At 39.7% G+C, this 27854-nt stretch overlaps 1 protein-coding gene across 6 annotated transcripts in view; it reads left to right on the forward strand.

The window, feature by feature from the left end:
- The window catches only part of PPP1R12A (protein phosphatase 1 regulatory subunit 12A), a 198276-nt gene that overhangs the window by 40766 nt on the left and 129656 nt on the right, over positions 1 to 27854 (forward strand). For all 6 annotated transcript variants that reach the window (XM_025200923.1, XM_025200922.1, XM_006021108.3 and 3 more), the window contains exon 2: positions 24067 to 24197. In XM_025200923.1, the coding sequence (XP_025056708.1) occupies positions 24091 to 24197 (107 nt within the window). In that variant the 5' untranslated portion in view covers positions 24067 to 24090. The remainder of the gene's footprint in view (positions 1 to 24066; positions 24198 to 27854) is intronic.

Here is a 27854-nt window from a genome sequence, read left to right on the forward strand (position 1 = left end):
GAGCTTTAGATTCTAAACTAGCTTTTACCAGCAGGAGAGTCTTCTAAAGACAGAATATGTTTCTTTTGCATATTTGAGCTGATTCCATTCATTCATACTTGAGAAACTTATTGGGAGATGAATAAGTAGGAAGACTTTTTCCCCCCTTTTCCAATTTATGAATAAAAACTAGGTATAAGTGACAAAGTTATACTTATTCTAAGCTCTTGAAGGACATGTTGATCAGAAAATTTGTTCAGTTCACTAACTACAGATAATACTGACTAAAATTTAATCAACTTGAAAATGCAAAACTTGTTGCAGAATAAAAATCTGTAAGGAAACTTTAGTTAACTAATAAAGGGTAAATCTCTATTTTAATGATTTTATCATATGCCAGTTTCTATCCAAATTTCACTTGCCACAAATTACAAATAAAATAATCCTTTAGGACCTAAGTTTTATCATTCACTTTTATTTTTTAAAATATTTTTATTATGTTAAAATTAAAACACTGAATAAAGAAGTTGAATATGAGAATTTGGTTGAATGTTTTATTAAAAAGGAGATATGTTATAGCTAAATTATTATTGGAGCATGCTAACTTTTTTAGAACTGAGTAATCTTTAAGAAGATTACTAAAGTCCAAATGTGAACCAAGATTAAATCAATTATAGGTACTTTAGAGCTGAAAAAACATTAGGTCTGAAAAAAGACTGTGTACCCCAAGTATGCGTTTATACAGATTTAACGTAAGCCGCATGCATTAAATAGACAGCGCCTCCAGTAGTACATTATTAGCATTTGTGAAACTAACTAGCTCTTGTCAGTTTTTAAGGTTCCTAGTAAGTTGTTTTCAGGGATGTCCTCAGAAGCCTTGAAAATGATAGGAGCTAGCAGCCCTAAAACAAAGCCCCTTCATTTTCAAGGCTTCTAATCGCAGCCCTGTGAAAGGTTTTTCTTTTGTTATTTTTCTACAACTGAGTTATGCGACAAAGTAGACAATAGAGTGGGCGGAGGCGGTGTGCTTGATTTGGAGTTAATGCACTCAGTTTTTGTGCAGATAACTGATATTTCATAGCATTAAATTGGATCTGACATTGTGTTATGCAGTTAAATGAATTGTGTATTTATCCAGTGTGCATAGAAGTACACTGTATTTTATTTAAAGATTCCTGCTTTCTTGGCTTAGAAATCAGGGTTGTTCAACTGGCAACCTGTGAGGGTTTAACATGCAGCTCACAGGCTCTCAGTCCAGGTGCCACTTTCCTGCTTTGGTGTATGACCAGAGCCCTCCCAGGTTCTCTTGAGCTTCTACTGCCTGTCCTGAACCCTGCAGGAAGGGTGAGGTGACCTGGCCTGTATGGCTGAGGGAGCTCATGGAAGGCTCGCGGGACCAGGAGACTTCAATCAGTGTCTCTGGGTGTGGTGCAACAGGAGTCACCTGCCAATGGAGGGTGGGAGGGGAACTGTATGTTGTGTCTGTGTGCTTAGGGTTGGGGCAGGGTTGCTGTGTGCCACATTGCAGGACAGCACAGAGGAGGGGGTATGGTATGTCCATGTGGCGTGAGGAGGGCCTGCACAGCATGTCTGGGTAGGGTGAGGTAGGGGTGTTAGGAAGCTTAAAGCTTTGGGGGCTCACACGGAGCATTAGCAGCCCAGGTAGGGGTGAAGGAGGAGTTTTATATGGTGCAGGATGGAGTCAATGTGGCTCTTGTCCAGGATGTGTGGCCTGTGCTGTGTGTGGCTGGGGGTCACGTGGCCCCCAGCCACTCAAAAGTTGGACAACCCTGATGTAAATCGCGATTCAGATGGGCAGTTCAGGTAATCCTCATAACTGTATGGATAAAGATATTTTGGGGGGGAGCGGGGAGGTTGAGGTTTTTTGGTTTTTTTTTAAGTTGTTACTGCAAAGTACTGAGATATACTTACATTTTTAACAGAAGCTAAATAGATGATAAAGTCTTATGGAAATTCTTTTGAAATGTGTTGTCTCTTCTTAAATGCTCTGCATTTTTCTGAGAATGACAGTACTGACCATTGTATAGCAAGGAACTCCTGAGAAATAATGTTTAGTGTCCAGAGGCAGCACATTGCAGCTGAATCTGAGTCACTGGAAACGCAGTGTACAGTTGGCAGCCTGTACTCATAAAATGCCTTGACTAAATTGCTGACAGTACCAAGTTGTATTTCTCATATATTTAGGGCTACAGTTTACTTTTTCTTTTTTTTTTTTTATCTTAGAGAGCGTGGGCCAAAATGGAGTTTCACAACATTGAGTTAAAGAAAGCTAGTGTTAATTTTACTTTTTCCCCTTCCCCCTTTCATATAGTCATACTTCTTTGCCGTGTTATTTCTACAGAATTGCATTTGCCTGGGTGCTCTCAGGAACTGAAAATGATTACTAAATTGGTGAAAATGTAACTGTATTAGATTTTAGTAAAGAATTTTCAGGAGAGTTGCATACTTTTCTGTACTTCAGTTAATATGTTTTTAGGTGGAATTTTGTTTTCATATTCCATTATTTCATGATGGAAATAACATTTCCATTTAAATGTGGGTTAGAGACACTTGCCTTAGGATGGTTTTAGACAGGGATGAGCTAGTCCTGAGCAGGAGGAAGGACTAGATAATCTCTTGAGGTTCCTTTCATCCTTGTTTTTCTTTTGAATCTATACTTCTGTGTGATTTTAAACTTAGATAGGTGGCCAAAATCATTTCGCTTTTTGGCCCAGTGCCATCTGGTGCAAAGTTAATACAACTTAGAAACTTCTGTTTCATAAGAACTTTTTAATTCTAAGAAACATTTATGACTTTTTAAAAAATTGCTGATTGAAAGTCATTAAAACTTAATGTAGATTAAACTTTTGTAACAAAGGTAAAAACAGAGATGTAGTTGCTTGTATTAGTCTCAAGTCAAGCAGAATAATGCAATCAGTGTCTATGGGTGTCTTCTGTAATCACATTTTACCTCCTGGAGACGTTTATCCTGTCAAAGATGGAGCATAGGATATCACTCTTTTCAAATCAGTTAACCTTGCTGTTTCTCCTGTCCAGCAGCATTTTCTAGCCAGCAATGTAAACTTTACCCAGCTCCTACAGAAGAAAGTGATAGGATGATCATCATGTACAGCAGTGTTGTCAAACATATGGGCTGAATCTGGCCCATAGAGCCCTGTAATGTGCCCAGTTGACCCACATGCTGTGCCAGACTCGTCCTGTGTGTGCCTGAGATGCGCACTGCCAATGCCATGTGCTGCCGGCTGTGCTGCCCTCTGGGGCCAGGCAAGTGAAGCATCTGCTCGGTCAGGCATGTGGGTGGGGGTAATCTGTGGGCCTGATCCAGCCTGTGTACTGGCCCCACACCACTTGTCTGGCTCAGGGTCTTGGAGGTGTTTGACACCCCGACCACCCATGATCTGTAAAGGCCCTTTCAGCTCCTGACTATGAAACTAATACATACCCTGCAAGTTTGCAGAGTAATTGATGATGGCAAAATTACATATTGCCCCTTTTTCAAAAGTGGTGACGTGGTTTTATAGGGGCTTTTTAATACCACATTTTTCAGATCTCTGGGAGATACTTTTGCATGGTCCAAATAAGTAAACAAATGTAAACTTTTAATTTGAGAGGCAAGGATCACTGTAATGCTCCCATAACTTCAATGTGAACATTTCAGAAGTACTAGTGTTTTACTTGGTAGATTTGTATGACACTCTTAATCTAACGGGAGATGTAGAGGTGGAGAAACCTCAAATAGATTTTTAGAAACATGCATTTGTTTTCCATTTGCACATTTTGATTAAGTGGCTTTTAATTGGCTTACACACAATATTTCATTACTAAAGGAATTTTTATCAAGAAGGTAGAACCCCATATGTTCATGGCTTCAGGTTTTAGTTGTTCTGTCTGGACAGTACAGAGCATAATGCAATCCACGTTCTCGGTTAGGGCTCTTGAGCCCAGCGATGATGTATATAATGCTAATGGCACATTAGTGAACAGGTCCTGCTTTCCTGGTCCCTTTACTGACTTTGTGGAGTGTTTGTGTGTGGAAGGAACAAAGAGTTGTACACTATCTGAGATTCTTTGAAAAGCTGAAAAATCAGTACATTCAAATACATATGCTTGTGATAAAGTTCAAAAGTTGTCTTGGATTCAAATTTACTTTTTTTAAATGATTACACATTATGAAATTAAAATATCTTAATTTGCCAAGTTTTAATCCTATTGTCTATTCCTAGGGCATTTTGCCACATTATACACTTACGAATGTTAAATCTGCAGTCTGAATTGGAACATTTTGTATTGCAAATCTACAGCTTCAATGTGTGCAAGTTACTGTACAGTTAAATGTTCTGTGTGAAGGAGGAAGAAAATTTGCAATTACAGGAGAGAGTAACTTGGAATTTCCCTATTGCTACTTCTTTATTCCATTTAATTTAGCTTCTTAGCATTAATAATGCTGTCACTTTCAGTCTTTTTCATGTAAACTTTCTTCTAGCATTATGCTCTTAACCTTTAGTTTAGATATCTAATGTCAGCTTTGGGTAGCTGCTACTTTTCTGCCTTCAGAGCTTTTTAAAAAAAGGGTAAGTGTACACTTCTTACACTATAACACAATAGTCTATGACCCAAGACTTTGTGCAAGGAGTGAAGTGAACCACTTTGGAGGAGATTAGGGGTGTTATGCTGATCCATCTAGCAATTTGTCACCATTTGACAGTTAAACCAATTGCTGTATGAGTAATGCTGGCCAGTGGGTTCTTTATACCAATCCAGCTCTGCATGCCTCCCCAATCAGACTTGAATGAACTTGAAAAATTGCATCAGCTACAGGTAGCACTCAGTGCTATGAAAGAAAAGCCTGTGTATCAGGTTTTATATTATGGTTTTTAGCAGAACGTTCATTTTGAATATGTCCCGAAAGGTTACTTTTTATACAAAACTAGACCAACAAAAATGCTTTCAAACCATCTGTCTTTAGATGTAATCGTTTCTGTCTAGAGCAGGCATTCTCAGCGAGACTGCTTGGACACTGGGTTGCCACCAGATCTTTTGAAATATGTCAAAAGGTATAGGGAAATAAGCAGATGAGCTAAATACATAAACATGCTTGTTCTTGCCTGAATGATCTCCCACCCCCACAGGCTAGCCCAGCCCCTCTGCAAAAAGGTAAGCACTGTAATATATACATTTTAGTTTTTGAAATTGATGCCACTCAATGTACAGAAACTATTGAGGAGTGCCTCGCATCCAAAAAGTTTAAGAATCACTGGGCACCTATACACGTGTCTGATGCTTGCTTTAATGCGTGCTAATTAGCAAATGTGGAGCAGACTTGATTAATCAAGTCTGTTAGAACATGCTAATTACATCCTCCAGCAGCCTTGGCATCTCATGTATTCAGTGTCCCTGTGCTTCAAAATGGTGGCGAGGCACTTTAACAAGAGCTCGTTGAATGAGCTTTAGTTAAAGTGCCCCCACCACCATTTTGAAGGGAAGAACTTTGAATACTCAAGGCATTGCAGGCGTTTAAAGTGGCTCTTGGGAGCTGCTATAAATAAAGCCCCCGCTACCTCAGAGCACATGTAAAGATGCCCACTGATCTACAGAAACCGATTTGTCTTTGGTCTTGGCACTCCAGTGCCAAGACCCAAAGGATTTGGAAGTGAAACTTATTTTGAATTTCAGTGATTTGTCCAAGCTGAGAGAAATGTGAAAATAAATTTTAAAAATTTAAAGTTTTCAAGAGTCAAGGGGTATGTGCTTGGAAATGGTTGAAATTAGAGTTGTATTCACAATTATAATATTATCTATAGAATGGCACATCTGTATCTTAACTTCTCCTCCCTCCCTCCCTCCCCACTCAAACCACCCTGCACAGACTTGGGTCTGTTCAGTGGCATTGCCTGAACAGTTTGAGGACTTTCCCTGAAAGTTTAAGCAGCAGCACAGGCCACAGGACTCCCTGACAGCTTACCCTAAGAGCCGGCCCCTTCCTTCTCCTCCCCCTGCCCCCACCCAAGGGTGGGGGTGAGGAGGAAAGAGAATTGTCGCAATATTCCAGTAGAAAAATATAGTTAGCTCTGTTAGTCTGAAGTCAAATAGAAAGCAGGGTGGATTTACATCATATAGACTAGCCAAAGTAAATATATTGGCTTGGTTGCACACATACGTGTGTGTGTGTGTGTGTGTGTGTACACGGAGAGTTACGTGTATACGTATGTATGTATGTATGCATGCAACCAAGCCAATATATTTACTTTGGCTAGTCTATATGATGCAGATCTACCCTGCTTCCTATTTGACTTCAGACTAACAGAGGTAGGTAGGTAGGTAGGTATCAATCAGCCACAGTATCCAGACCCAAAAAACAGGCAAAAGAGCACTTCTAACCAGGGAGATCTCTGTTTTGCAAAAATACCCAACAAAAAAACAACCCCCCCCCCAAAACAAACAAACACGAGCCAATTTTCTTTTGTAAAACAACCCTTTCCTTCTGTGCTGGGAGAAATGATTGTTCAAATGTAACATCTGTCTGTAGCCTGTAGGTTTGCAAAAAGCTGGGTTGGCTATGTGAGCGTTAGAAAAGCTGTATTCTGTTCCGACATAGAAAACAGATTTTGCTCTATAGTAATGGAATTGAACTGGTATATGAATGTTATTTTGAGAACAACCTGTCCTGTGGCTACCCTTTCAATAGCAGTTAAAACACACACAGTAGTTCCTGTCCTAAGTCCCAAAATATAACAAACAGCGCATTATATTTGAAAAAAGTTTCAATGAAATATTATTGAATATTAAAGAGTAACAAGAAACAGTAATTTCTTACCTTGAGCACTAATAATTTTTTATTAGTTTTAGCCCTTTAAAAGCTTTTTATGAATTTTGAACCAGTTAAATTAGCTAGTTACTGCAGTAGCACTCTGAATATGGGTTTGTTAGACATCAAACCTAGCCATCTTGTCTTGTTTTTAGCTGCTGTTGACTAAATATCCTTTCAGATCTGTTCAGTCATTAGATGCCTAAAATTGTATTATGTACAGGGGGGTTTTTTTGTTTTTTGTTTTTTAAGAAATAAAAAATACTACATGTGAGGGATTTAATAAATGCTGTGGAGTGAAGGCACTAAGCCAAGGTTTATTTAAATCAACCCAGAAGTCGGGATAGCTCTGTCAGGCCTTCAGTCAGTGCAGATATAGTTAGGGATCTTCTGGAAGGGCTAGACATTTTTAAATCTGCAAGTCCAGATGCCCTCCACCCAAGGGTGTTGAGGGAGCTGGCAGGGGTCATTGCAGAGCCCTTGGCCCAGCTGTATGAGCATTCATGGTCATCTGGCCAGGTGCCGGGGGATTGGAAACTGGCTAATGTGGTCCCAGTTTTTGAGAAAGGGTAGGAAGTAGGACCCAAGTAACTATAGGCCTGTGAGCCTCACCTCAGTGCTTGGGAAGATCTTGGAGAGAATCATCAAGGAGCACATCTGTGGGGGGCCTGCAGGGGAGATCATGCTTAGGGGCAATCAGCATGGGTTCATCAAAGGCAGGTCCTGCCTGACCAACCTGATTGCCTTTTATGACCAAGTAACTAAATCCTTGGATGATGGTGTCACCATGAACATAGTCTTTCTAGACTTTAAGAAGGCCTTTGACACTGTCTCTCACCCTATCCTCATCAGTAAATTAAGCAACTGTGGCATTGATGCCTACACAGTTGGATAAGTAAAAAATTGGCTGATGGGGTGGGTTGTACTCGACCTGGCGAGATGTGAGCAGTGGGGTACCCCAGGGCTCAGTCCTCGGGCCCGCACTGTTTAACATCTTCATCAGCGACTTGGACGAGGGGGTGGAAAGCACCAGGCTGGGGAGTTCCCTTCTTGAAAGCACAGAGGCGGAAAGGAGTCTCAGAGTCATTATTGACTCGAAGATGAACATGAGCTGCCGATGCCAGACCGCAGCTGTCAAGGCCAGCCATACTTTTCATTCATCCAAAGGTGCATCTCAAGCCGGTCCACAGAGGTGATATTCCCCCTCTATGTGACTTTGGTCAGGCCGCAGTTGGAGTACTGTGTCCAGTTCTGGGCGCTGCACTTCAAGAGGGATGTGGCCAGCCTGGAGAGGGTTCAGAGGAGGGCCACCCTCTTGGTGAGAGGGCAGCAGACAGGCCCTATGAGGAGAGACAGGGATCTGAACCTATTCAGCCTCAGCAAGAGGAGGCTGAGGGGAGACCTGGTGGCTGCCTACAAACTCATCAGGGGAGATCAACAGCAAATAGGTAGAGCCCTTTTCTCCCCAGCACCACTTGGGGTGACGAGGAACAATGGTCATAAACTGATGGAGATTAGGTTTAGGTTAGAGATCAGAAGGCAATATTTTACAGTTAGGGTGGCCAAAATCTGGAACCAGCTTCCCAGGGAAGTGGTCCTCGCCCCTACCTTGGGCAAATTCAAGAGGAGGTTGGATGATCACCTGTCTGGGGTCTTGTGAAGCCAGCATTCATTCCTGCCTGTGGCAGGGGGTCAGGCTAGATGATCTGTTCAGGTCCCTCCTGACCCTAGCTACTATGAAACTATGTAAGCAGTATATGCTTTATTCCAAAAGATAGAGCTGAATGACCTTTTCTGACTTTTTGTATGGAGTACAATACCATTTTGTTGCAATAACATTTTCTAGATAGAATTATTAACTTAGCTTAAGTTTTGTTGAGGAAAAAGTTGTTTGACTAAGATCCAAACACGGTTCTAACCTTATCAGAATATTTCAGTTATGAATGGCCTTTTTTTTTTTTTTTTCTTTTAAAGTCTTTTATTTATTTATACCTTCCCTTTCAGGAAATTTGTGTTCATTCTAGCCTAGAATACAAGAAAAAACAATCCAATCTCAGAATTTTCATCTGGATACAGGTGTTACTTTCCTGTCATCTCTAGTTGTACTCTTCCATTATTCTTCTAGAAGTATGGCTCCCATTGCAGAGTTCTGATCTTCAGAAATGTTTTCATGCTTTCAACTTGCATTTATTTTGGTGGGAGTTGAGGACACCGGTCTCTTGGAGGCTTGCTTCCAAGTCCTTATTTGAAAAAGTTGGGAGTGATTATAAAATGCTGTTGATTGCTACCATCCCAATGTAAATAAAACTCCAGAAACGTCTAATATCTGTGTATTCCTTTCAAAGGGGTATAGTAATTTTTGGAGAATGAGAAACTTTATGAAAACATCCACTCTTCCTAGCTACTAGAATACTACGTTTTTCCAAAAGCAGGTGAAAAATACCTGTGTACCCACGTCCCCAAAATGCATGTTTAACTTTCACTGATTCTTTCTTTCCCAAATTATTATTCCTCAATCAGTGTTGTATCCCCTCAGACAGATCAATTCATTATTCTCTTCCAAATTAACTAATTAATCATTCCTGTAATCTTTTTGTGTGATGGGATTGCTGTTGGCCTACTTACCTAAGGACTGAAAAATAATGAAGTTGTCTAGTTTTGAAACCAATTCAGTTAAATCCAATGAAAACCTGAAAGTAAAACTTATTTTGGTTTAAGTGACTTCTAGTTTAAAATTGTAAGTAGCATACATAAGCTAAACAACTATAACCATTTCAACTAAAACAGTTGTTTTGCTTTAATTTATTTTGATTTTTTTTAACAGTTTTGTTAAACCAGTTACGGTTTGTATAGATGAGGCCAAAAAATTTAGCTCAGGGTCTTTTCTCTCACCTTCTTGCTTTCTGGTCTTTTGAGGCTTGTCTAGTTTTAGTTACAAGATAAAGAAAAAAAAGTAGTGCAAACAAACAAACAAAAACATTTCTCTCCCCCTCTCTCTATGTATCCCTCCCATCCTTGGTGACTTGAATTAAATATTGGTTACTGCCTATTTTGTCCACCCATATGGAGGATGTATCCAGAAATGTAGTTCTTGATAAGCATCTTTGAGACAAGGATGGATGCGTGGCACAGAAGTCAGAAGCACAGTCAAAGAGGGAAGGGAATACAAACAGCAATATCCAAGACTCCATTTAGGAAAGAAACTGGGTCTTGTTCATATTTTTTTGGCCTAAATATATTGAAGTCCCAAAGCATTTTACTGCGGAAGTCCTTAATTTTTTTTTCCTCTTGAAATTCTTGTATTTCTTTTTTCATGGAATTAGGTTCTAGGTTCCGGCTTTAAAACTTCATTTAAAAAAATGAAAGGGAAATGATGGAAATGGCAAGTTATTGTTATATCTATTGTGAGCTAACAGGTTCAAGAATGGTATACAGTTGTTATGATAGATCAGTCACTTCCATTACAGGTGTACTCTGTTAGAAGCCTGAGTTAATTTTAATTGCCATAAAAAGCTTTGTAGAACTTTAAAATTGAGTAAGTGCTAAAAAATACCTTTTGTTAAATACTATCTTCAACAAGAAGCACATGATTGACTTAGAAACTGGATTTGTTTTATTCTGGGTCACAGTTTGAAAATTTTAACTTATTTTTAAAATATGTGCTTGAAGTCATTTGAGTGTTTCACTTAGAATTTGCCCCAGCCCAGAAAAATCAAATCTTTTAACTGAAAGGAATGAGGTGAAAACTGAAATGGCATCTAACAACTTTAAAAAAAAATGCTTGAGTTGAAATTTGAACTTGGGACTTCATTTTGCTTAAAAGTCAAGCTTTGTTTGCAAAGTGATGGATGTACAAATGTCAATGTAGAGTTCAGTATTTGTCTGTAGGTGTATTCATACAGTGCTGCCATGCCAGGTATTGTCATCCTTAGATATACTGTGCTATTTAACTTGGGTTTACCCCTGAACCAGAAGCAGTTCTAATTAGTGCTTCCACAGTGCTGTGCAAATGCAGAAATGCTGTGTTCTGTGAATGAGTAGCTTATCATTTTTAAGTGTCACTGTCTGGCATGGCACATTTGTGGTATAAATCTGCCTCTAATAACTGAAATAATATGCTACCCCTAAAGTTTGAGTGCTGCAGAAGTTTGTGGAAGTTGCTGTGGAAAAGTGGAGGTTTTTTATGGCCAGAATAGAGGGTATTTTGGGACTTTAGATGCATGGAAAGGAGAGAGAGTTCAGGGTTGTGCAAGAAATATGGCATTCCAGTGTATCTATAGAAACCAGGAGTGTAGCAGTTAATAGTGATATTCATAATACCTGCAGCACCAAAAAAAATAATGTCCTAGTTCAGATGATTTAATTGTTTTTAAGATATGTTTGGTTCGCATAAGCATTTTTGTCATGCACCTGATGTTTGTTTTGGGTGAGAGAGGTTACAATGTCCTCATTTAAGGCTGTTGGGCACCTTGTTAGGTCCTATTTTCAATTGCTTTTTTAATTTTGTGAGTTTTAGTGTTTCAACCTCCCATTATGGGTGTTTGCTGCTGACAGACATGTTTGCAAATTGCCTCCACAAAAGCACTTCATCCCTTTCTCAGAACACGTAAAGAAAAATAAGGGGCTTGGCTTATATTTAAATGGTCTTGAATCTTCTTTTTGGGGGGTGGGGGAAGCTTGAGTACATCTGTGCTTTGGAGTAGGAGATTGCCCTGATGTCTGCGGTGCCTCTTGTGCACATTCCTATAGAAAATCTGCTTGAGATGGGCCAATTTATGTATCTCCAGAAATGTCTGATGTGTTAATAGAGGCTTGTAAACCATTACTTTACTTTGGTCAAGTTTCCTATATGGCACTTCTCTTTTGTCAGTATCCTGTAAAATTGCTACAGATTCATTCCTGCATTGCGTTACCATTTGCTAGTTTGACTCACATAAGTAGGGGAGAACACTGTTGCTTTTTTAAAATAATTTCTCCAAAATTCTACTTTTTGCTGGGACTTGCCTAGTGCAGGGACTGAGTAAGACTTTCTGTAAAGTCTAGTTTTGTAGGTGTATGCTGGTGTGATTGACAGTTGAATAAATAGAGAACCTGATCATTCTGTGCTCTCAGTTGATTGGCTTGGTTTCAAAAAGGGGAAGAAAGACGAAAGGAAGGGAGGCATCTGGACTGCTGATAATTGTGGTACTGGGGCTTTGGAGTATTGGAAGTGGAGTACAGATGGAGCACGGAAGGGGATTCAGTACTAATATTGAATTGGTGAGGAAGAAGTTTGGGATGTGGTGCTGGCATAAACTGAAGAAGGGTCAACCTTGGAAGAACAGAAGTGTTTGGAATAGATCAAGTGTGCTCCTGTCAAATCTGGTATAGAAGGCAGGATTCCTGAGTATCATTCTTTCTCTATTAGCAAAATGTGAAACTTGCTAGCAAATATGCACCTGTACTCCTGATGACTGGCCTCAAAGGATGACGCTCTTTTCCATTAGTTTCTCTCAGCTTAAGTGAGAGTTCTTTTAACACTACTAAATCTTATCATGATGTCAGTATAATTTCATAGGGGGTTGGCGGAGTTTTTTTAGTTGCCTAGGGAATTAAATCCAAAGTATGTTAAAAGAAAGTTAGTTGCCAAGTCAAATACTAAAAAATGAGCAAGTGCAATACTTACTATTGCCCTTGCAAATTCAAAACTTGTCTTTGCATGATGATACAGTCTTAACGATGTGATTTCTCTCTTCTCTTCCTCCCTCCATCCCCCTCCATGGGACTGCTATCTTATTTGGTACATGGCAGGAATGATGTTCATAGGGAAAAAATTGTCTTCAGGTGTGAATGGCACTTTGTAGGACACATTTTTTGCATAAGTTAGGTGTGTGCTGAATGAGGTAGGGGAGGGTAGGAAGAAACATGATGATTTTATAGTTAATGTAGCTAATCTAACATAATTAGTAAGTCCAGGTTGGAATTGGACCATGTCCATAAAAAAAGAAAAACCATCTAGTAGTACCTTCATTTAAATATTTCACTAAAGTTCTTGAGTGTGTGAATGCTTTTTTCACCATGGGAGTGGGAAGATGCTGCCATTTGCTTTTCTCAGCAGTCCTAGAATTTAGGTTAAACATTATACATGACCCTTTCTCTTACATTTTAGCTAGCCCAATCAGCTGTTGAATTACCTGTTTTGCTTCTGCCTGTTTTGTTCTGTACTATCATAAGGGTGCATTACTAAGCTTCCTATAACCTACAGATTTCTTATTTCTTTCCTTTAGTATAGCTTTTGCATATTGTGATTGAGAAGGACAATCAATTCTGAGGCTGCTTCTTTCAGTTCAGCATGAAGCTATGGAAAGCTTTCCTTTTTGGGCTGAAATCCAGTCTCTAACAGTGGAAGCACTTTTGGCACTTGATAAAATTCCTCTTAAAAGTGGTTAGGGTGATAAAGACTTAACAACAATGGAAGGAGAAATGGAGAATGGGAAAGGATAAAATGTACTTTATTCTGTTTTTTGTATCTTTCAAATTGTAAAGTATAGTTAAAATAATCTCAGTTTGGTTTTATTTGATAAACTGCAAGTGATCTCCTGGCATAGTTAATTCTTATCCAGTGCTTTATAATTATGCAGAAGATTGTCCATAAAGAACAAAGTTTGGTTCTGAAAAATTTCAAATAGTTTTTCAAAAAGTTTGAAGGCAGTGATAAAAGCCCATGTTATGCAACTTTCCTTCCTGCTGCCTCAACTTCTTGGCCTCCCCTGCTTGCCCTTTTAAAATAGAAATGTCATAACCTTGATTAAAAGCTTGTTTTAGTTTCTTTAAAATTAACCAATTTATGTATTCAAAAATCAGTTCCTTAAATTGGTTTCAGAACTGTAAATGAGCAAGAATATCAACTCCAGACTCATCTGCATCATCCAGTATATGACAAAGTATCTTTTTACTGTCTCGTTAGAGATAATCATGTTGGTTACAGATTCATGAGAAGCTAAGAAGCAAAGTGAATTTAAGCTATCCTGATTGTTGCCATATATGGCACAATAAACTGACCAAATTTGGTCAAATATTTTAAGCCGGTTAGTCATATGCTTTTACTGTGCTGCATATATAAGCTTTGATTCTCTTAGCAACAATATTTTTACGGACATTTGTTGCCAGTTTCTCTTATGTGTATTTTAAAAATATGCAAGGGAATTGTTTTGTCGACAGCTAGTTCTACAAAGCTCCCTTCACTTTGTGACAGTACAATACCTTTTAAAATACCCATTTTCCCCACAGTTGATGCTTTTCTGGAGACAGTTTGCACATCTATTAAGTGCAAAAGCCATTTGCGAGGGCATGAAAAGTTCTGTAGTTAACCTTTTCTGTTTCTGATTAAAGCATTGTTGTAACTTAACAAAAGAAGAATTCTTTTCTTTTCTTCTCTAGATCTTAAAATATACATTTGGACAAAAAAATGGTCTGGTTAAATTTGTTATAATGTCAGAAAAACAGGAATAAATGTACTGCATATATGCAATGTAGTAAATTTAACCTTCTATTAAACACAGCTTCACTATTTCTTGGATTTTTCCCCTCACTTAAATCATTAATAACTGTTCCCATTTAATTTTCTTACTTGAGTGACAAGGTGATCAGCACTCTACAAAGAAAGAGAGGATTTTCTCATTCAGGACGTTACCTATACCACTTAAGTATTGCATTGGACCCTATAACAGGATGTGTTTAACCTTGAACTCCTAACCTATTACTAAAAACAGCCTTGGTATCAGAGGACTTGGAGGGTTGCCACTGTGACTCCCACATTTAAAAAGCTCTACAGTAGATTCAGAGAACTACAGGATGGTAAGCCTATTTTCTGTTACTGGAAAATTGGTGGAAGCAATAATAATAAAAATTGCTCAGCACACAGATAAACATGACATGCTGGGGAGGAATCAGCATGGTTTTGTCAAAGGGAAATTATGCCTCACCAACCTACTAGAGTTTATGGAGGGTGTCAGTAAGCACTAAGCAGTCAGTCACCAGTGTGATCAAGTTGAGAGAGTATATCCACACTTTCCAAAAGCCTTTAACAAGGTTCACCCCCATTAGAGGCTCTTAACAAAATTAGGTAGTCATGGGATTACTGGGAACATCCACTCATGGATTAGAAATTGGCTTAAAGATAGAAAACATAAGTATAAATAAAGGGTCAGTTTTCAGGATGGAAACAATAAACAGTGGGGTTCCCCAGGGGAAACAATAAACAGTGGGGATCCCCAGTGGGGATCTGTGTCAAGACTGGTGTAGATTGACATATTCATAAATGATCAAGAAGAGTAGCTGAGTGGCCAGATTGTGGATGACACAAAATTATCCAAAGTGGTAATGGCCAAGGTGGACTGTAAGGAACTACAGAAAAGATCTGGCACTATTGAGCCAAATGGATAACTAAATGGCAGATGAAATTCAACATAGATAAGTATAAAGTGATGCATGTGGGCAAAAATAACCCAAACTATACATATGCTATGATGAGCTCTACATTAGCTGTTACCACACAGGTAGTAATTGTGGACAGCTTGCCAAAAGCATCAGCTTGGTCCTCAGCAGGTGTCAGAAAGGTGAGCAGGATGTTAGGGGTTATTAAGAAGGGAATTGAAAATAAACTGAAAAGTATCATTATGCCCCTTTATAAATCTGTGGTGGGTACATGCCTTGAATACTGTGCCCAGTTTTGGTCCCCACACCTCAAAAAGTATATAGAAGGACTAGCGAAAGTACAGAGGAAGGGCAACAAGGATGATTAGTGGTATGGAGAGCCTTCCATGTGAGAGACAAAAGAGGCTAGATCTATTCAATTTAAGAGAGAGTTGCAGCGGGGTTTGACAAGGGTTTACAAAATGTTAAATGACGAAGAGGAAAGTAAAGAGGAAATTATTATTTACCATCTCAGTACAAGAATTGGGGCTCAAACTGAAACTAGGAGGTAGTAAGTTTAAAACTTAAAAGGAAGCTTTTTCACACCACATGCAGTTTAAAGTGTGGAACTCATTGCTACAAGATGTTGTGGAAGCTGGTAGTTTAACTAGATTTAAAAAGGGATGGGACAAATTCTTGAAAGTAGCTATTGAGCATGGAGGTAGGGGTACAGCCTCTGAATCGAGACTTCCTAGACCTTAAGTGCTGGAGGCTGCAAGTGAGAGAGAGGGAAAAACCCTGTCTTATCCTGTTCACTCCCCCATTAGGTTTCACTCTCTTCCACTGACACAGGATACTGGGTAAAATGGACCTATGGTCTGGCCCAGTAAATGACAGTTCTTGTGTTGAACATACATAAGAATAAACTTGAAGGTAAAGCACTCCCTTGGAGTATATGAACTTTTTGACAGAAGGGTAGCTTATTTAGAGAGAGGATTTAAATATTTGTTTAAGGAATAAATGGGTAAGAAGGGCAATTCTTACCCATAAATAAATGGGTAAGAAGGGCAATTAAAAAAGTGTTGAAAGGGGGCTAGAGCCAGGGTCAGCAGTGTTTTTGGGCAGAATGCCAAAAACGCCCATAACCTCAACTTGTAAGATGTTGGCATGCCAGGGGTGAACAGCAGGAGAACCGTGAAGGACCTGATCCTTGTTGTGGTAGTACAGTCCTGGCCCCTTCCCTGCTGTCTGCCCCAAGGCACGTGTGCCAAGCAAAAATGCCTTTGTGTGCCACACTCTGGTACGCATGATGGGGGTTTCCTACCCCTGGGGTACAGTCTTGTTGCATTCTAAAATTGGCTTTTAAGCAGCCTTGTATAGTTCTAGTCTACATTAGAAAATAGATTCATGTCAGAAATATATTTAGCTGCACTGGTACTAACTGCAGTTTAGCAGTAACAGACCTGGAAAAATCAGGGTCAGCATTAATTTAATGTTTAGTTTAAATCATGAAACCACTAGTTCAGGTGGTTTAAAGGTTTCTGTTTTCAGCTTAAACAAAGCCTTAAGTTCATACTTATCTCCAGCTAATAGAGTTGGGGAGGAGTAACTTCCTGCTGCTGTTTTTTTGGCTGGGTGCATCTTTCTGAAACTGGGTTAATGGGGCAGCAACACAGTTCCCTTTCATTGCAAGTGTTGTCTCTTCTCAGTGGATAAACAACTGCAGAACCTCATGAAGAACTCCATTCGGATGTGCAATCTGTGTCACAAAGTGTGCTCCTTTGAAGTTCTATTAAAACATTCGGTAACGTTCGCTATTGAAAGCTCTAAAAATATTCCAAAAAAGTGAAAATATACACGTACAATTATATTTGCATTTTAGCAAGGAAATGACACTGAGCAGTTTGAGCTTGGTCATGTGTTCAGTGCCAGAGACCTGTGCAAGAGACTGTGTGCTGTGCCCCAAAATGGATGATGCAGTGTAGCTTTCTTGAGTAGGGCTGGGAAAGAATCGGTAAGTGTGAGCTTATTGATGGGCAATTAGTCCCAATCTAAAGTAGCTATGTTGCATCTATTTGAGTGTTGTGCATAGAATGGACATGCTTTGCTCCAGTGCACTGCTTCCTGGCACAACCCAAGGCAGGTGCAAACATGATCTTTCAGTTTTATGTCCAGTTGAAGGTGGGGCTGTGCAGTGGTATGAACTGAACTAGTTAAGCACCAAAAGTTCTTGTGAGTTTGACTGTTTGAGTCCTTGATGTCATAAGAAGCTTTTTCTGTGCATCGTGCTCTGCCCTTTTAAGGACAGCAGTGTGGAAGTTGGCAAGGAAATCCACTGAACACCATTTGAGAAAAATAGGCAAATATGGAGGGAGAAAGGAGGTGGTTAAGCAAAGGGACAGGAAAATGTCTGTATTTGTGTATCTATCTGCGCAGCACAAAGTTTAATGCATACAAGCATTAACTGGACGACCAAATTAGTAGGAAATCCATGTATTTAACCTTTCAATACACTGCAATTGGTAGCCAAGCATGAGGTTTTTTTTTCCTTAAACTACAAACTGCATAAGTTACCAGACAGAAAGGGAGAATAGTAACTTAAAATACAGTTTACAGTCAAAGCACCATACAGTTGCAGAAAGGGTAGTACTGTTTCCTTTTCCTTGCTTTTTTTTGTTCCATCTGCATTGTATCTAAAAAAAAAAACAACCCCGCAAAACCATGGTGTGGCACCAGTTTTCCTGTATTGCCTGTGAAACTATTTTATTGTACCCTATGGATAGGACTTTTAAGTACTTGAAGTCTCAATACATGTTAACTAGGTTGAGGCTTTAACCTAGTTTGAACATAGTTAGGGGCCCATATATAGTACAGTATAACCTTATAAATCTGGATACCAAAAATGCAGAATTGTCAAAAATCTGGCTGTGTGTCGTGTCCTCCCCCCCCCTCTAACAGTGGAAGCACTTTTGGCACTTGATAAAATTCCTCTTAAAAGTGGTTAGGGTGATAAAGACTTAACAACAATGGAAGGAGAAATGGAGAATGGGAAAGGATAAAATGTACTTTATTCTGTTTTTTGTATCTTTCAAATTGTAAAGTATAGTTAAAATAATCTCAGTTTGGTTTTATTTGATAAACTGCAAGTGATCTCCTGGCATAGTTAATTCTTATCCAGTGCTTTATAATTATGCAGAAGATTGTCCATAAAGAACAAAGTTTGGTTCTGAAAAATTTCAAATAGTTTTTCAAAAAGTTTGAAGGCAGTGATAAAAGCCCATGTTATGCAACTTTCCTTCCTGCTGCCTCAACTTCTTGGCCTCCCCTGCTTGCCCTTTTAAAATAGAAATGTCATAACCTTGATTAAAAGCTTGTTTTAGTTTCTTTAAAATTAACCAATTTATGTATTCAAAAATCAGTTCCTTAAATTGGTTTCAGAACTGTAAATGAGCAAGAATATCAACTCCAGACTCATCTGCATCATCCAGTATATGACAAAGTATCTTTTTACTGTCTCGTTAGAGATAATCATGTTGGTTACAGATTCATGAGAAGCTAAGAAGCAAAGTGGATTTAAGCTATCCTGATTGTTGCCATATATGGCACAATAAACTGACCAAATTTGGTCAAATATTTTAAGCCGGTTAGTCATATGCTTTTACTGTGCTGCATATATAAGCTTTGATTCTCTTAGCAACAATATTTTTACGGACATTTGTTGCCAGTTTCTCTTATGTGTATTTTAAAAATATGCAAGGGAATTGTTTTGTCGACAGCTAGTTCTACAAAGCTCCCTTCACTTTGTGACAGTACAATACCTTTTAAAATACCCATTTTCCCCACAGTTGATGCTTTTCTGGAGACAGTTTGCACATCTATTAAGTGCAAAAGCCATTTGCGAGGGCATGAAAAGTTCTGTAGTTAACCTTTTCTGTTTCTGATTAAAGCATTGTTGTAACTTAACAAAAGAAGAATTCTTTTCTTTTCTTCTCTAGATCTTAAAATATACATTTGGACAAAAAAATGGTCTGGTTAAATTTGTTATAATGTCAGAAAAACAGGAATAAATGTACTGCATATATGCAATGTAGTAAATTTAACCTTCTATTAAACACAGCTTCACTATTTCTTGGATTTTTCCCCTCACTTAAATCATTAATAACTGTTCCCATTTAATTTTCTTACTTGAGTGACAAGGTGATCAGCACTCTACAAAGAAAGAGAGGATTTTCTCATTCAGGACGTTACCTATACCACTTAAGTATTGCATTGGACCCTATAACAGGATGTGTTTAACCTTGAACTCCTAACCTATTACTAAAAACAGCCTTGGTATCAGAGGACTTGGAGGGTTGCCACTGTGACTCCCACATTTAAAAAGCTCTACAGTAGATTCAGAGAACTACAGGATGGTAAGCCTATTTTCTGTTACTGGAAAATTGGTGGAAGCAATAATAATAAAAATTGCTCAGCACACAGATAAACATGACATGCTGGGGAGGAATCAGCATGGTTTTGTCAAAGGGAAATTATGCCTCACCAACCTACTAGAGTTTATGGAGGGTGTCAGTAAGCACTAAGCAGTCAGTCACCAGTGTGATCAAGTTGAGAGAGTATATCCACACTTTCCAAAAGCCTTTAACAAGGTTCACCCCCATTAGAGGCTCTTAACAAAATTAGGTAGTCATGGGATTACTGGGAACATCCACTCATGGATTAGAAATTGGCTTAAAGATAGAAAACATAAGTATAAATAAAGGGTCAGTTTTCAGGATGGAAACAATAAACAGTGGGGTTCCCCAGGGGAAACAATAAACAGTGGGGATCCCCAGTGGGGATCTGTGTCAAGACTGGTGTAGATTGACATATTCATAAATGATCAAGAAGAGTAGCTGAGTGGCCAGATTGTGGATGACACAAAATTATCCAAAGTGGTAATGGCCAAGGTGGACTGTAAGGAACTACAGAAAAGATCTGGCACTATTGAGCCAAATGGATAACTAAATGGCAGATGAAATTCAACATAGATAAGTATAAAGTGATGCATGTGGGCAAAAATAACCCAAACTATACATATGCTATGATGAGCTCTACATTAGCTGTTACCACACAGGTAGTAATTGTGGACAGCTTGCCAAAAGCATCAGCTTGGTCCTCAGCAGGTGTCAGAAAGGTGAGCAGGATGTTAGGGGTTATTAAGAAGGGAATTGAAAATAAACTGAAAAGTATCATTATGCCCCTTTATAAATCTGTGGTGGGTACATGCCTTGAATACTGTGCCCAGTTTTGGTCCCCACACCTCAAAAAGTATATAGAAGGACTAGCGAAAGTACAGAGGAAGGGCAACAAGGATGATTAGTGGTATGGAGAGCCTTCCATGTGAGAGACAAAAGAGGCTAGATCTATTCAATTTAAGAGAGAGTTGCAGCGGGGTTTGACAAGGGTTTACAAAATGTTAAATGACGAAGAGGAAAGTAAAGAGGAAATTATTATTTACCATCTCAGTACAAGAATTGGGGCTCAAACTGAAACTAGGAGGTAGTAAGTTTAAAACTTAAAAGGAAGCTTTTTCACACCACATGCAGTTTAAAGTGTGGAACTCATTGCTACAAGATGTTGTGGAAGCTGGTAGTTTAACTAGATTTAAAAAGGGATGGGACAAATTCTTGAAAGTAGCTATTGAGCATGGAGGTAGGGGTACAGCCTCTGAATCGAGACTTCCTAGACCTTAAGTGCTGGAGGCTGCAAGTGAGAGAGAGGGAAAAACCCTGTCTTATCCTGTTCACTCCCCCATTAGGTTTCACTCTCTTCCACTGACACAGGATACTGGGTAAAATGGACCTATGGTCTGGCCCAGTAAATGACAGTTCTTGTGTTGAACATACATAAGAATAAACTTGAAGGTAAAGCACTCCCTTGGAGTATATGAACTTTTTGACAGAAGGGTAGCTTATTTAGAGAGAGGATTTAAATATTTGTTTAAGGAATAAATGGGTAAGAAGGGCAATTCTTACCCATAAATAAATGGGTAAGAAGGGCAATTAAAAAAGTGTTGAAAGGGGGCTAGAGCCAGGGTCAGCAGTGTTTTTGGGCAGAATGCCAAAAACGCCCATAACCTCAACTTGTAAGATGTTGGCATGCCAGGGGTGAACAGCAGGAGAACCGTGAAGGACCTGATCCTTGTTGTGGTAGTACAGTCCTGGCCCCTTCCCTGCTGTCTGCCCCAAGGCACGTGTGCCAAGCAAAAATGCCTTTGTGTGCCACACTCTGGTACGCATGATGGGGGTTTCCTACCCCTGGGGTACAGTCTTGTTGCATTCTAAAATTGGCTTTTAAGCAGCCTTGTATAGTTCTAGTCTACATTAGAAAATAGATTCATGTCAGAAATATATTTAGCTGCACTGGTACTAACTGCAGTTTAGCAGTAACAGACCTGGAAAAATCAGGGTCAGCATTAATTTAATGTTTAGTTTAAATCATGAAACCACTAGTTCAGGTGGTTTAAAGGTTTCTGTTTTCAGCTTAAACAAAGCCTTAAGTTCATACTTATCTCCAGCTAATAGAGTTGGGGAGGAGTAACTTCCTGCTGCTGTTTTTTTGGCTGGGTGCATCTTTCTGAAACTGGGTTAATGGGGCAGCAACACAGTTCCCTTTCATTGCAAGTGTTGTCTCTTCTCAGTGGATAAACAACTGCAGAACCTCATGAAGAACTCCATTCGGATGTGCAATCTGTGTCACAAAGTGTGCTCCTTTGAAGTTCTATTAAAACATTCGGTAACGTTCGCTATTGAAAGCTCTAAAAATATTCCAAAAAAGTGAAAATATACACGTACAATTATATTTGCATTTTAGCAAGGAAATGACACTGAGCAGTTTGAGCTTGGTCATGTGTTCAGTGCCAGAGACCTGTGCAAGAGACTGTGTGCTGTGCCCCAAAATGGATGATGCAGTGTAGCTTTCTTGAGTAGGGCTGGGAAAGAATCGGTAAGTGTGAGCTTATTGATGGGCAATTAGTCCCAATCTAAAGTAGCTATGTTGCATCTATTTGAGTGTTGTGCATAGAATGGACATGCTTTGCTCCAGTGCACTGCTTCCTGGCACAACCCAAGGCAGGTGCAAACATGATCTTTCAGTTTTATGTCCAGTTGAAGGTGGGGCTGTGCAGTGGTATGAACTGAACTAGTTAAGCACCAAAAGTTCTTGTGAGTTTGACTGTTTGAGTCCTTGATGTCATAAGAAGCTTTTTCTGTGCATCGTGCTCTGCCCTTTTAAGGACAGCAGTGTGGAAGTTGGCAAGGAAATCCACTGAACACCATTTGAGAAAAATAGGCAAATATGGAGGGAGAAAGGAGGTGGTTAAGCAAAGGGACAGGAAAATGTCTGTATTTGTGTATCTATCTGCGCAGCACAAAGTTTAATGCATACAAGCATTAACTGGACGACCAAATTAGTAGGAAATCCATGTATTTAACCTTTCAATACACTGCAATTGGTAGCCAAGCATGAGGTTTTTTTTTCCTTAAACTACAAACTGCATAAGTTACCAGACAGAAAGGGAGAATAGTAACTTAAAATACAGTTTACAGTCAAAGCACCATACAGTTGCAGAAAGGGTAGTACTGTTTCCTTTTCCTTGCTTTTTTTTGTTCCATCTGCATTGTATCTAAAAAAAAAAAACAACCCCGCAAAACCATGGTGTGGCACCAGTTTTCCTGTATTGCCTGTGAAACTATTTTATTGTACCCTATGGATAGGACTTTTAAGTACTTGAAGTCTCAATACATGTTAACTAGGTTGAGGCTTTAACCTAGTTTGAACATAGTTAGGGGCCCATATATAGTACAGTATAACCTTATAAATCTGGATACCAAAAATGCAGAATTGTCAAAAATCTGGCTGTGTGTCGTGTCCTCCCCCCCCCCCCCCCCCCCCAACCCCCTTTAGGAGCAGCTGCTGCTCCCTCCTGGATACAGAGGGGGAAGCTTGCATGGGCAGTTGCCGCTGCCATTCAGCACCCCACGCCACTGCTCCGCATGTGGCCACTGCTCTGGGACCATCTGCCTCTTCCCCACTGTGACCGGCCACTGTGCCAGTTTAAAAAATCCAACATTTTCAAATTTCTGGCAAGTGCTTGGTCCCCAGTACAGCAGATTTATGAGGTTACGCTGTATAAGAAGGAACAACTTTGTAATGAGGTTGCTCAATACAGGGTGGTTGTAACTACTGCTGTGAAGGAAAAACAGATCAGAAGTAGAATGAATCAATTTGAGAAGGAGAAACTGAGGGACCTGGATCTCTTCAGCCTCTGCAAGAGAAGACTGAGAGGTGATCTTGTGGCTGCTTACAAATTCATCGGGAAGGGGGAGCAGCAAAAAATAGGAGATGCTCTGTTTACCAGGGCACCCTTCGAGTAACTAGGAACAGCTGTCACAAACTGACAGAGAGCAAATTTAGGTTAGATACCAGGAAGAACTTCTTTATGGTAAGGGTGGCCTGAATCTGGAATGGGCTTCCACAGGGGTAGTGCTCTCCCCTACCTTGGGGGTCTTTAAGGGGAGGCTAGACATGCACCTGGATGGGGTCATCTAACCCCCAGTGCTCTTTCCTGTCCAGGGCAGGGGGTTGGACTCGATGATCTACTGAGGTCCCTTCCAACGCAAGAATCTATGAGAAGGTGGTATTAGCTTTGCTAAACAGTATTCACTGTTACTGTTGTATGGCTTTCAGGGATTTTTCTTGACAAGGAATCTATAACCTCTAAAGATTTCCCCAGTTAAAAACTTTGGTACTTTTTTCTGAAGATCTTTCCAAGAAAGATGAAATTGAAGAAAATGCAACTTTATAACTCGTGTTTCTTTTATTTGTAGGCTTGCATAGATGATAACGTAGATATGGTGAAATTTCTTGTGGAAAATGGAGCAAATATTAATCAACCAGATAATGAAGGCTGGATACCTCTACATGCAGCTGCTTCCTGTGGATATCTTGATATAGCAGAGTAAGACCTTTTCCTCCTATCTTTAAAAATGTGTGTATGTTTTGCTGATAAACTGTCATGGGGCCACCAGGAGCAGTGGTGGACTATTTCATAAATAGTCTTTATTTTTTTTTTTTAAGGTTGACTCCTCAAGCAAACTGCAGTAATAATTTATGCATTATGTCTTGTACTTATGTACTACTGGGGGGCGGGGTGTTCCTCTTGACAGTTTTGCCAGTTAGGTGATGCCATTTCTTAACTTTTTCCCCATACCATGGTTGAGATATATATGGTATGGGGAAAAAGAGATATATGTATATAATATCTTTTTCAGTTGTGCCCTGATTGTGGGCTGAAGCTATATCCAGGGTTAGGACCTGGCAACTCTAGATTCCCTATCTGGTCAAATTTGCAATGTTGATGTTTATCAGTAGAGTACTGCTTTCCCTTTGCTTTTTGCATAATGAAACTGAAGTGGCATCATATAGTGAACTGATCTAAGTTGGAGGACAGTTATATCCATAGTAGAAAAGCTTTCCTTTCAGACTGAATTGCCTTGTAGGTTTTTCTTACATACGCTTTTTTAAAAAATATCTAATGGTTGGTTAACATGCTCCTTTTCCTACAAAGAGGATAGTAGTGCGCTTTTTTTTCATGTCCCTTTCAGTTAGTTTTGTAGTACAGAGAGTGTCATCACAGCTATTATTAGACCTGGGTGGAATACAGCATGGTACCTAACTACCCCAGTGGTGACTGCTATGAAAAAGAGTACAAGATGAACTTGGAGAAATTACCATGAGTTTGAGTCATTAGAGAGATTCTTTTTTGAAGTCCTGTCTCTTGAGTCTGTGGGGAAAAAAGCAAAGGCCCTGCATTCCTCCCCAGTTTGATGCTAATTTTATATGAAAATTCTTGATTCATCTTTCTAATTTGATATAGGCTGGTTCTTTAAGGCTTTGTGCTTTAAAAAAAGAGAGACAGGATATTGTTCTCTTTAAAAACAAACAAACAAACAAACAAACAAAAAACCAACAACCCCCAAAAAACCCCTTTTAAATCTTGAGTAATTTTCTGTGAAATTCACCACTTTCCTGGAATTGGCCACCTTTCCATTTTATTTCTTTCTCTCTATCTTGTCACGATTTGTACGTAACAGTCTTGCTCTCTAGCTTTTCGCCTATAAAGAGAATCTTTAAATTCTCAGACGACACCAAGATTTGGGGTGAGGTGGGCATGCTAGAGGGGAAGGACAGATTACAGCAGGACCTGGATAGGTTACAGGGTTGGGCAAATGAAAATAGGATGGGATTCAATACTGACAAGTGAAGGGTGCTGCACTTGAGCAGTAGGAACCAGCAGCATACCTATAGGCTGGGGAACTCCCTTCTCAAAAGCGCGGTGACAGAAAGAGATCTTGGAGTCATTAGTGACTCCAAGATGAACATGGGCCGACAATGCGAGAACACAGTCAGTAGGGCTAATCGTACCTTGTCCTGCATCCATAGATGCATCGCATGCAGGGCCAAGGAGGTGCTCTTCCCCCTCTATGCGACACTGGTCAGACCACAGCTGGAGTACTGCGTCCAGTTCTGGGTGCCGCACTTCAGGAGGGATGTGGACAGCATTGAGAGGGTCCAAAGGAGGGCCACTTGCATGATCCCGGGACAGCAGGGCAGACCCTATGAGGAGAGGCTATGGGACTTTAACCTGTTCAGCCTTCGCAAGAGAAGGCTAAGGGGGGACATGGTGGCTGTCTATAAACTTACTAGGGGGGACCAGCGGGGTTTGGGAGAGACCTTGTTCCCCCGAGCGCCTCCTGGAGTAACAAGGAATAACAGCTATATGTTGTTAGAGAGCAGGTTTAGACTAGATAGTAGAAGGCACTACTTCACAGTCAGGGCGACTAGGATCTGGAACCAACTTCCAAGGGAAGTGGTGCTGGCTCCTACCCTGGGGGTCTTTAACAGGAGGCTTGATGTCTACCTGGCTGGGGTCATTTGAGCCCAGTTTTCTCTCCTGCCCACAGCAGGGGGTTGGATTAGAAGATATACAAGGTCCCTTCTGACCTTACATCTATGAATCTATGAGTGACTGAGCTTCCACTGAGGTCCCTGGAGCTGAGCTTCTAGACTTTACAGTGAGGGAAAAATTCATCTCTGAGTAATTTGCCTTTGTCAAGTATTTCAGCAACAAGCTACAATTGTGGCTTGTGGGGAATAAGAGTAAAATAATGCCCCCACAGATATTTGGAATTTGGTCCTATTCTGCCACAGTCTACATTGGCTCTTGATTGTGGACTTCTCTACCTGCTCCAGTGAGATTACAAACGTCCTAGGAGAATCCTAGATTGGATCCTTTTATGCTTTGTTACTAGCATTAAATTTGGTGGTGTTGGTTGTTTCTGAAAAGTGAGTTACAGTTTTGGAAAGTGTAAATTTAGGAGTAATTTTAAATTGTCATAGACCACAAGAAAGAGTTGAGAAATACAGTGGCACTGTTTTTATAGTGATGATTTAAGACCTGTATATCCAGACTAGTGTGTCAAGGTCAGTATTTCATCTTTGTCACTTCTTTACAATGTAAATTTTGCATTTAGTGTGAAACAGCTTGTGCTGTTGTTTTTTATTAAATCTTGTTAAAGATAGCAACATATTGTTTTGCAAGAGAACTTTTAATGGGTTCACATTTTCTAGGTTTTCTGTTATATAAGCATTTAAATGTCACATCTGTGTACAAATGCCTATAATTCCCACAACTTTTCTTTCTTGGCTCTCCCTGGCTTGGAATGGCAGCTGGTGGCAGTTTTGGCCAATGAACTTTCCCATGGTTTGTTAATGAAGAGGTGGTGAGCCACAAAATCTGCTAAAACCAAGGGCTGGCTCAGGAACAGAGCTACACTTGTCATGGGAGCTTCCCTGTCAGTTTCTCTTGCTCTTCCATTTCCATGTAGCTGTTACATTTGGTATGTGGGGGTAGGAAGAAGCTGGCAGGGAAACTGCTGGCAAGCAGAGCTCAGAACTGTTATAAAGCTTCTGTAATACACTTTAAAACTTACTACTCAGACATTTGAACAGTCTTCATAGGCTTGTGACGCATGATAGTTTTGACACATGAATTGATGTGGGCATAAGATGTACCTCTTGAACTTCAAACCTTTCAGTGTGTAGTACCAACTTCTAAGATGTGTGGTACTTGGCTCCTTAGTCTGGGAGAGAAGCATTGGTTATATTCTCCACCTCTTCTGGTTGCACAGAACATAGTCTGAAAATGCCATGAAAGGTGAATTAGTAAAAAGAGGCTTCCACGTGCCAGTTAAGACCTCTGGCTAGGAAATTCTACAGCTTTTTAAGTCCTTGGATGTTTAGCTTGGCTCAGTTGTCTGGGCATTCATTAAATAACTATATGTTTTAAGGTAACAGCTTAAAAAGTAATACTGTTTCATATTTCGTGGCTCTAGCATGAATTCATGTCATCCCAAGTATGCATTTAAAATGGGAATTCTTAAGATGTCCAAGCATACACAACTTGTTATGGAAAACTGGAATTGGAGAACTGAACAGGGTCTTGCATGATAGCAAACAGGGAGAAACATGATGGTCTTCTGTTGTTTCTTCTGCATGTTCCTGTTTTATAAAACTATCCTAACATTTCACCATTTTGCCTTATTTGGTTGTAACT

The sequence above is a fragment of the Alligator sinensis genome, unplaced genomic scaffold (genome assembly GCF_000455745.1).
Source record: "Alligator sinensis unplaced genomic scaffold, ASM45574v1 scaffold465_1, whole genome shotgun sequence".
Classification (NCBI taxonomy): domain Eukaryota; kingdom Metazoa; phylum Chordata; order Crocodylia; family Alligatoridae; genus Alligator; species Alligator sinensis.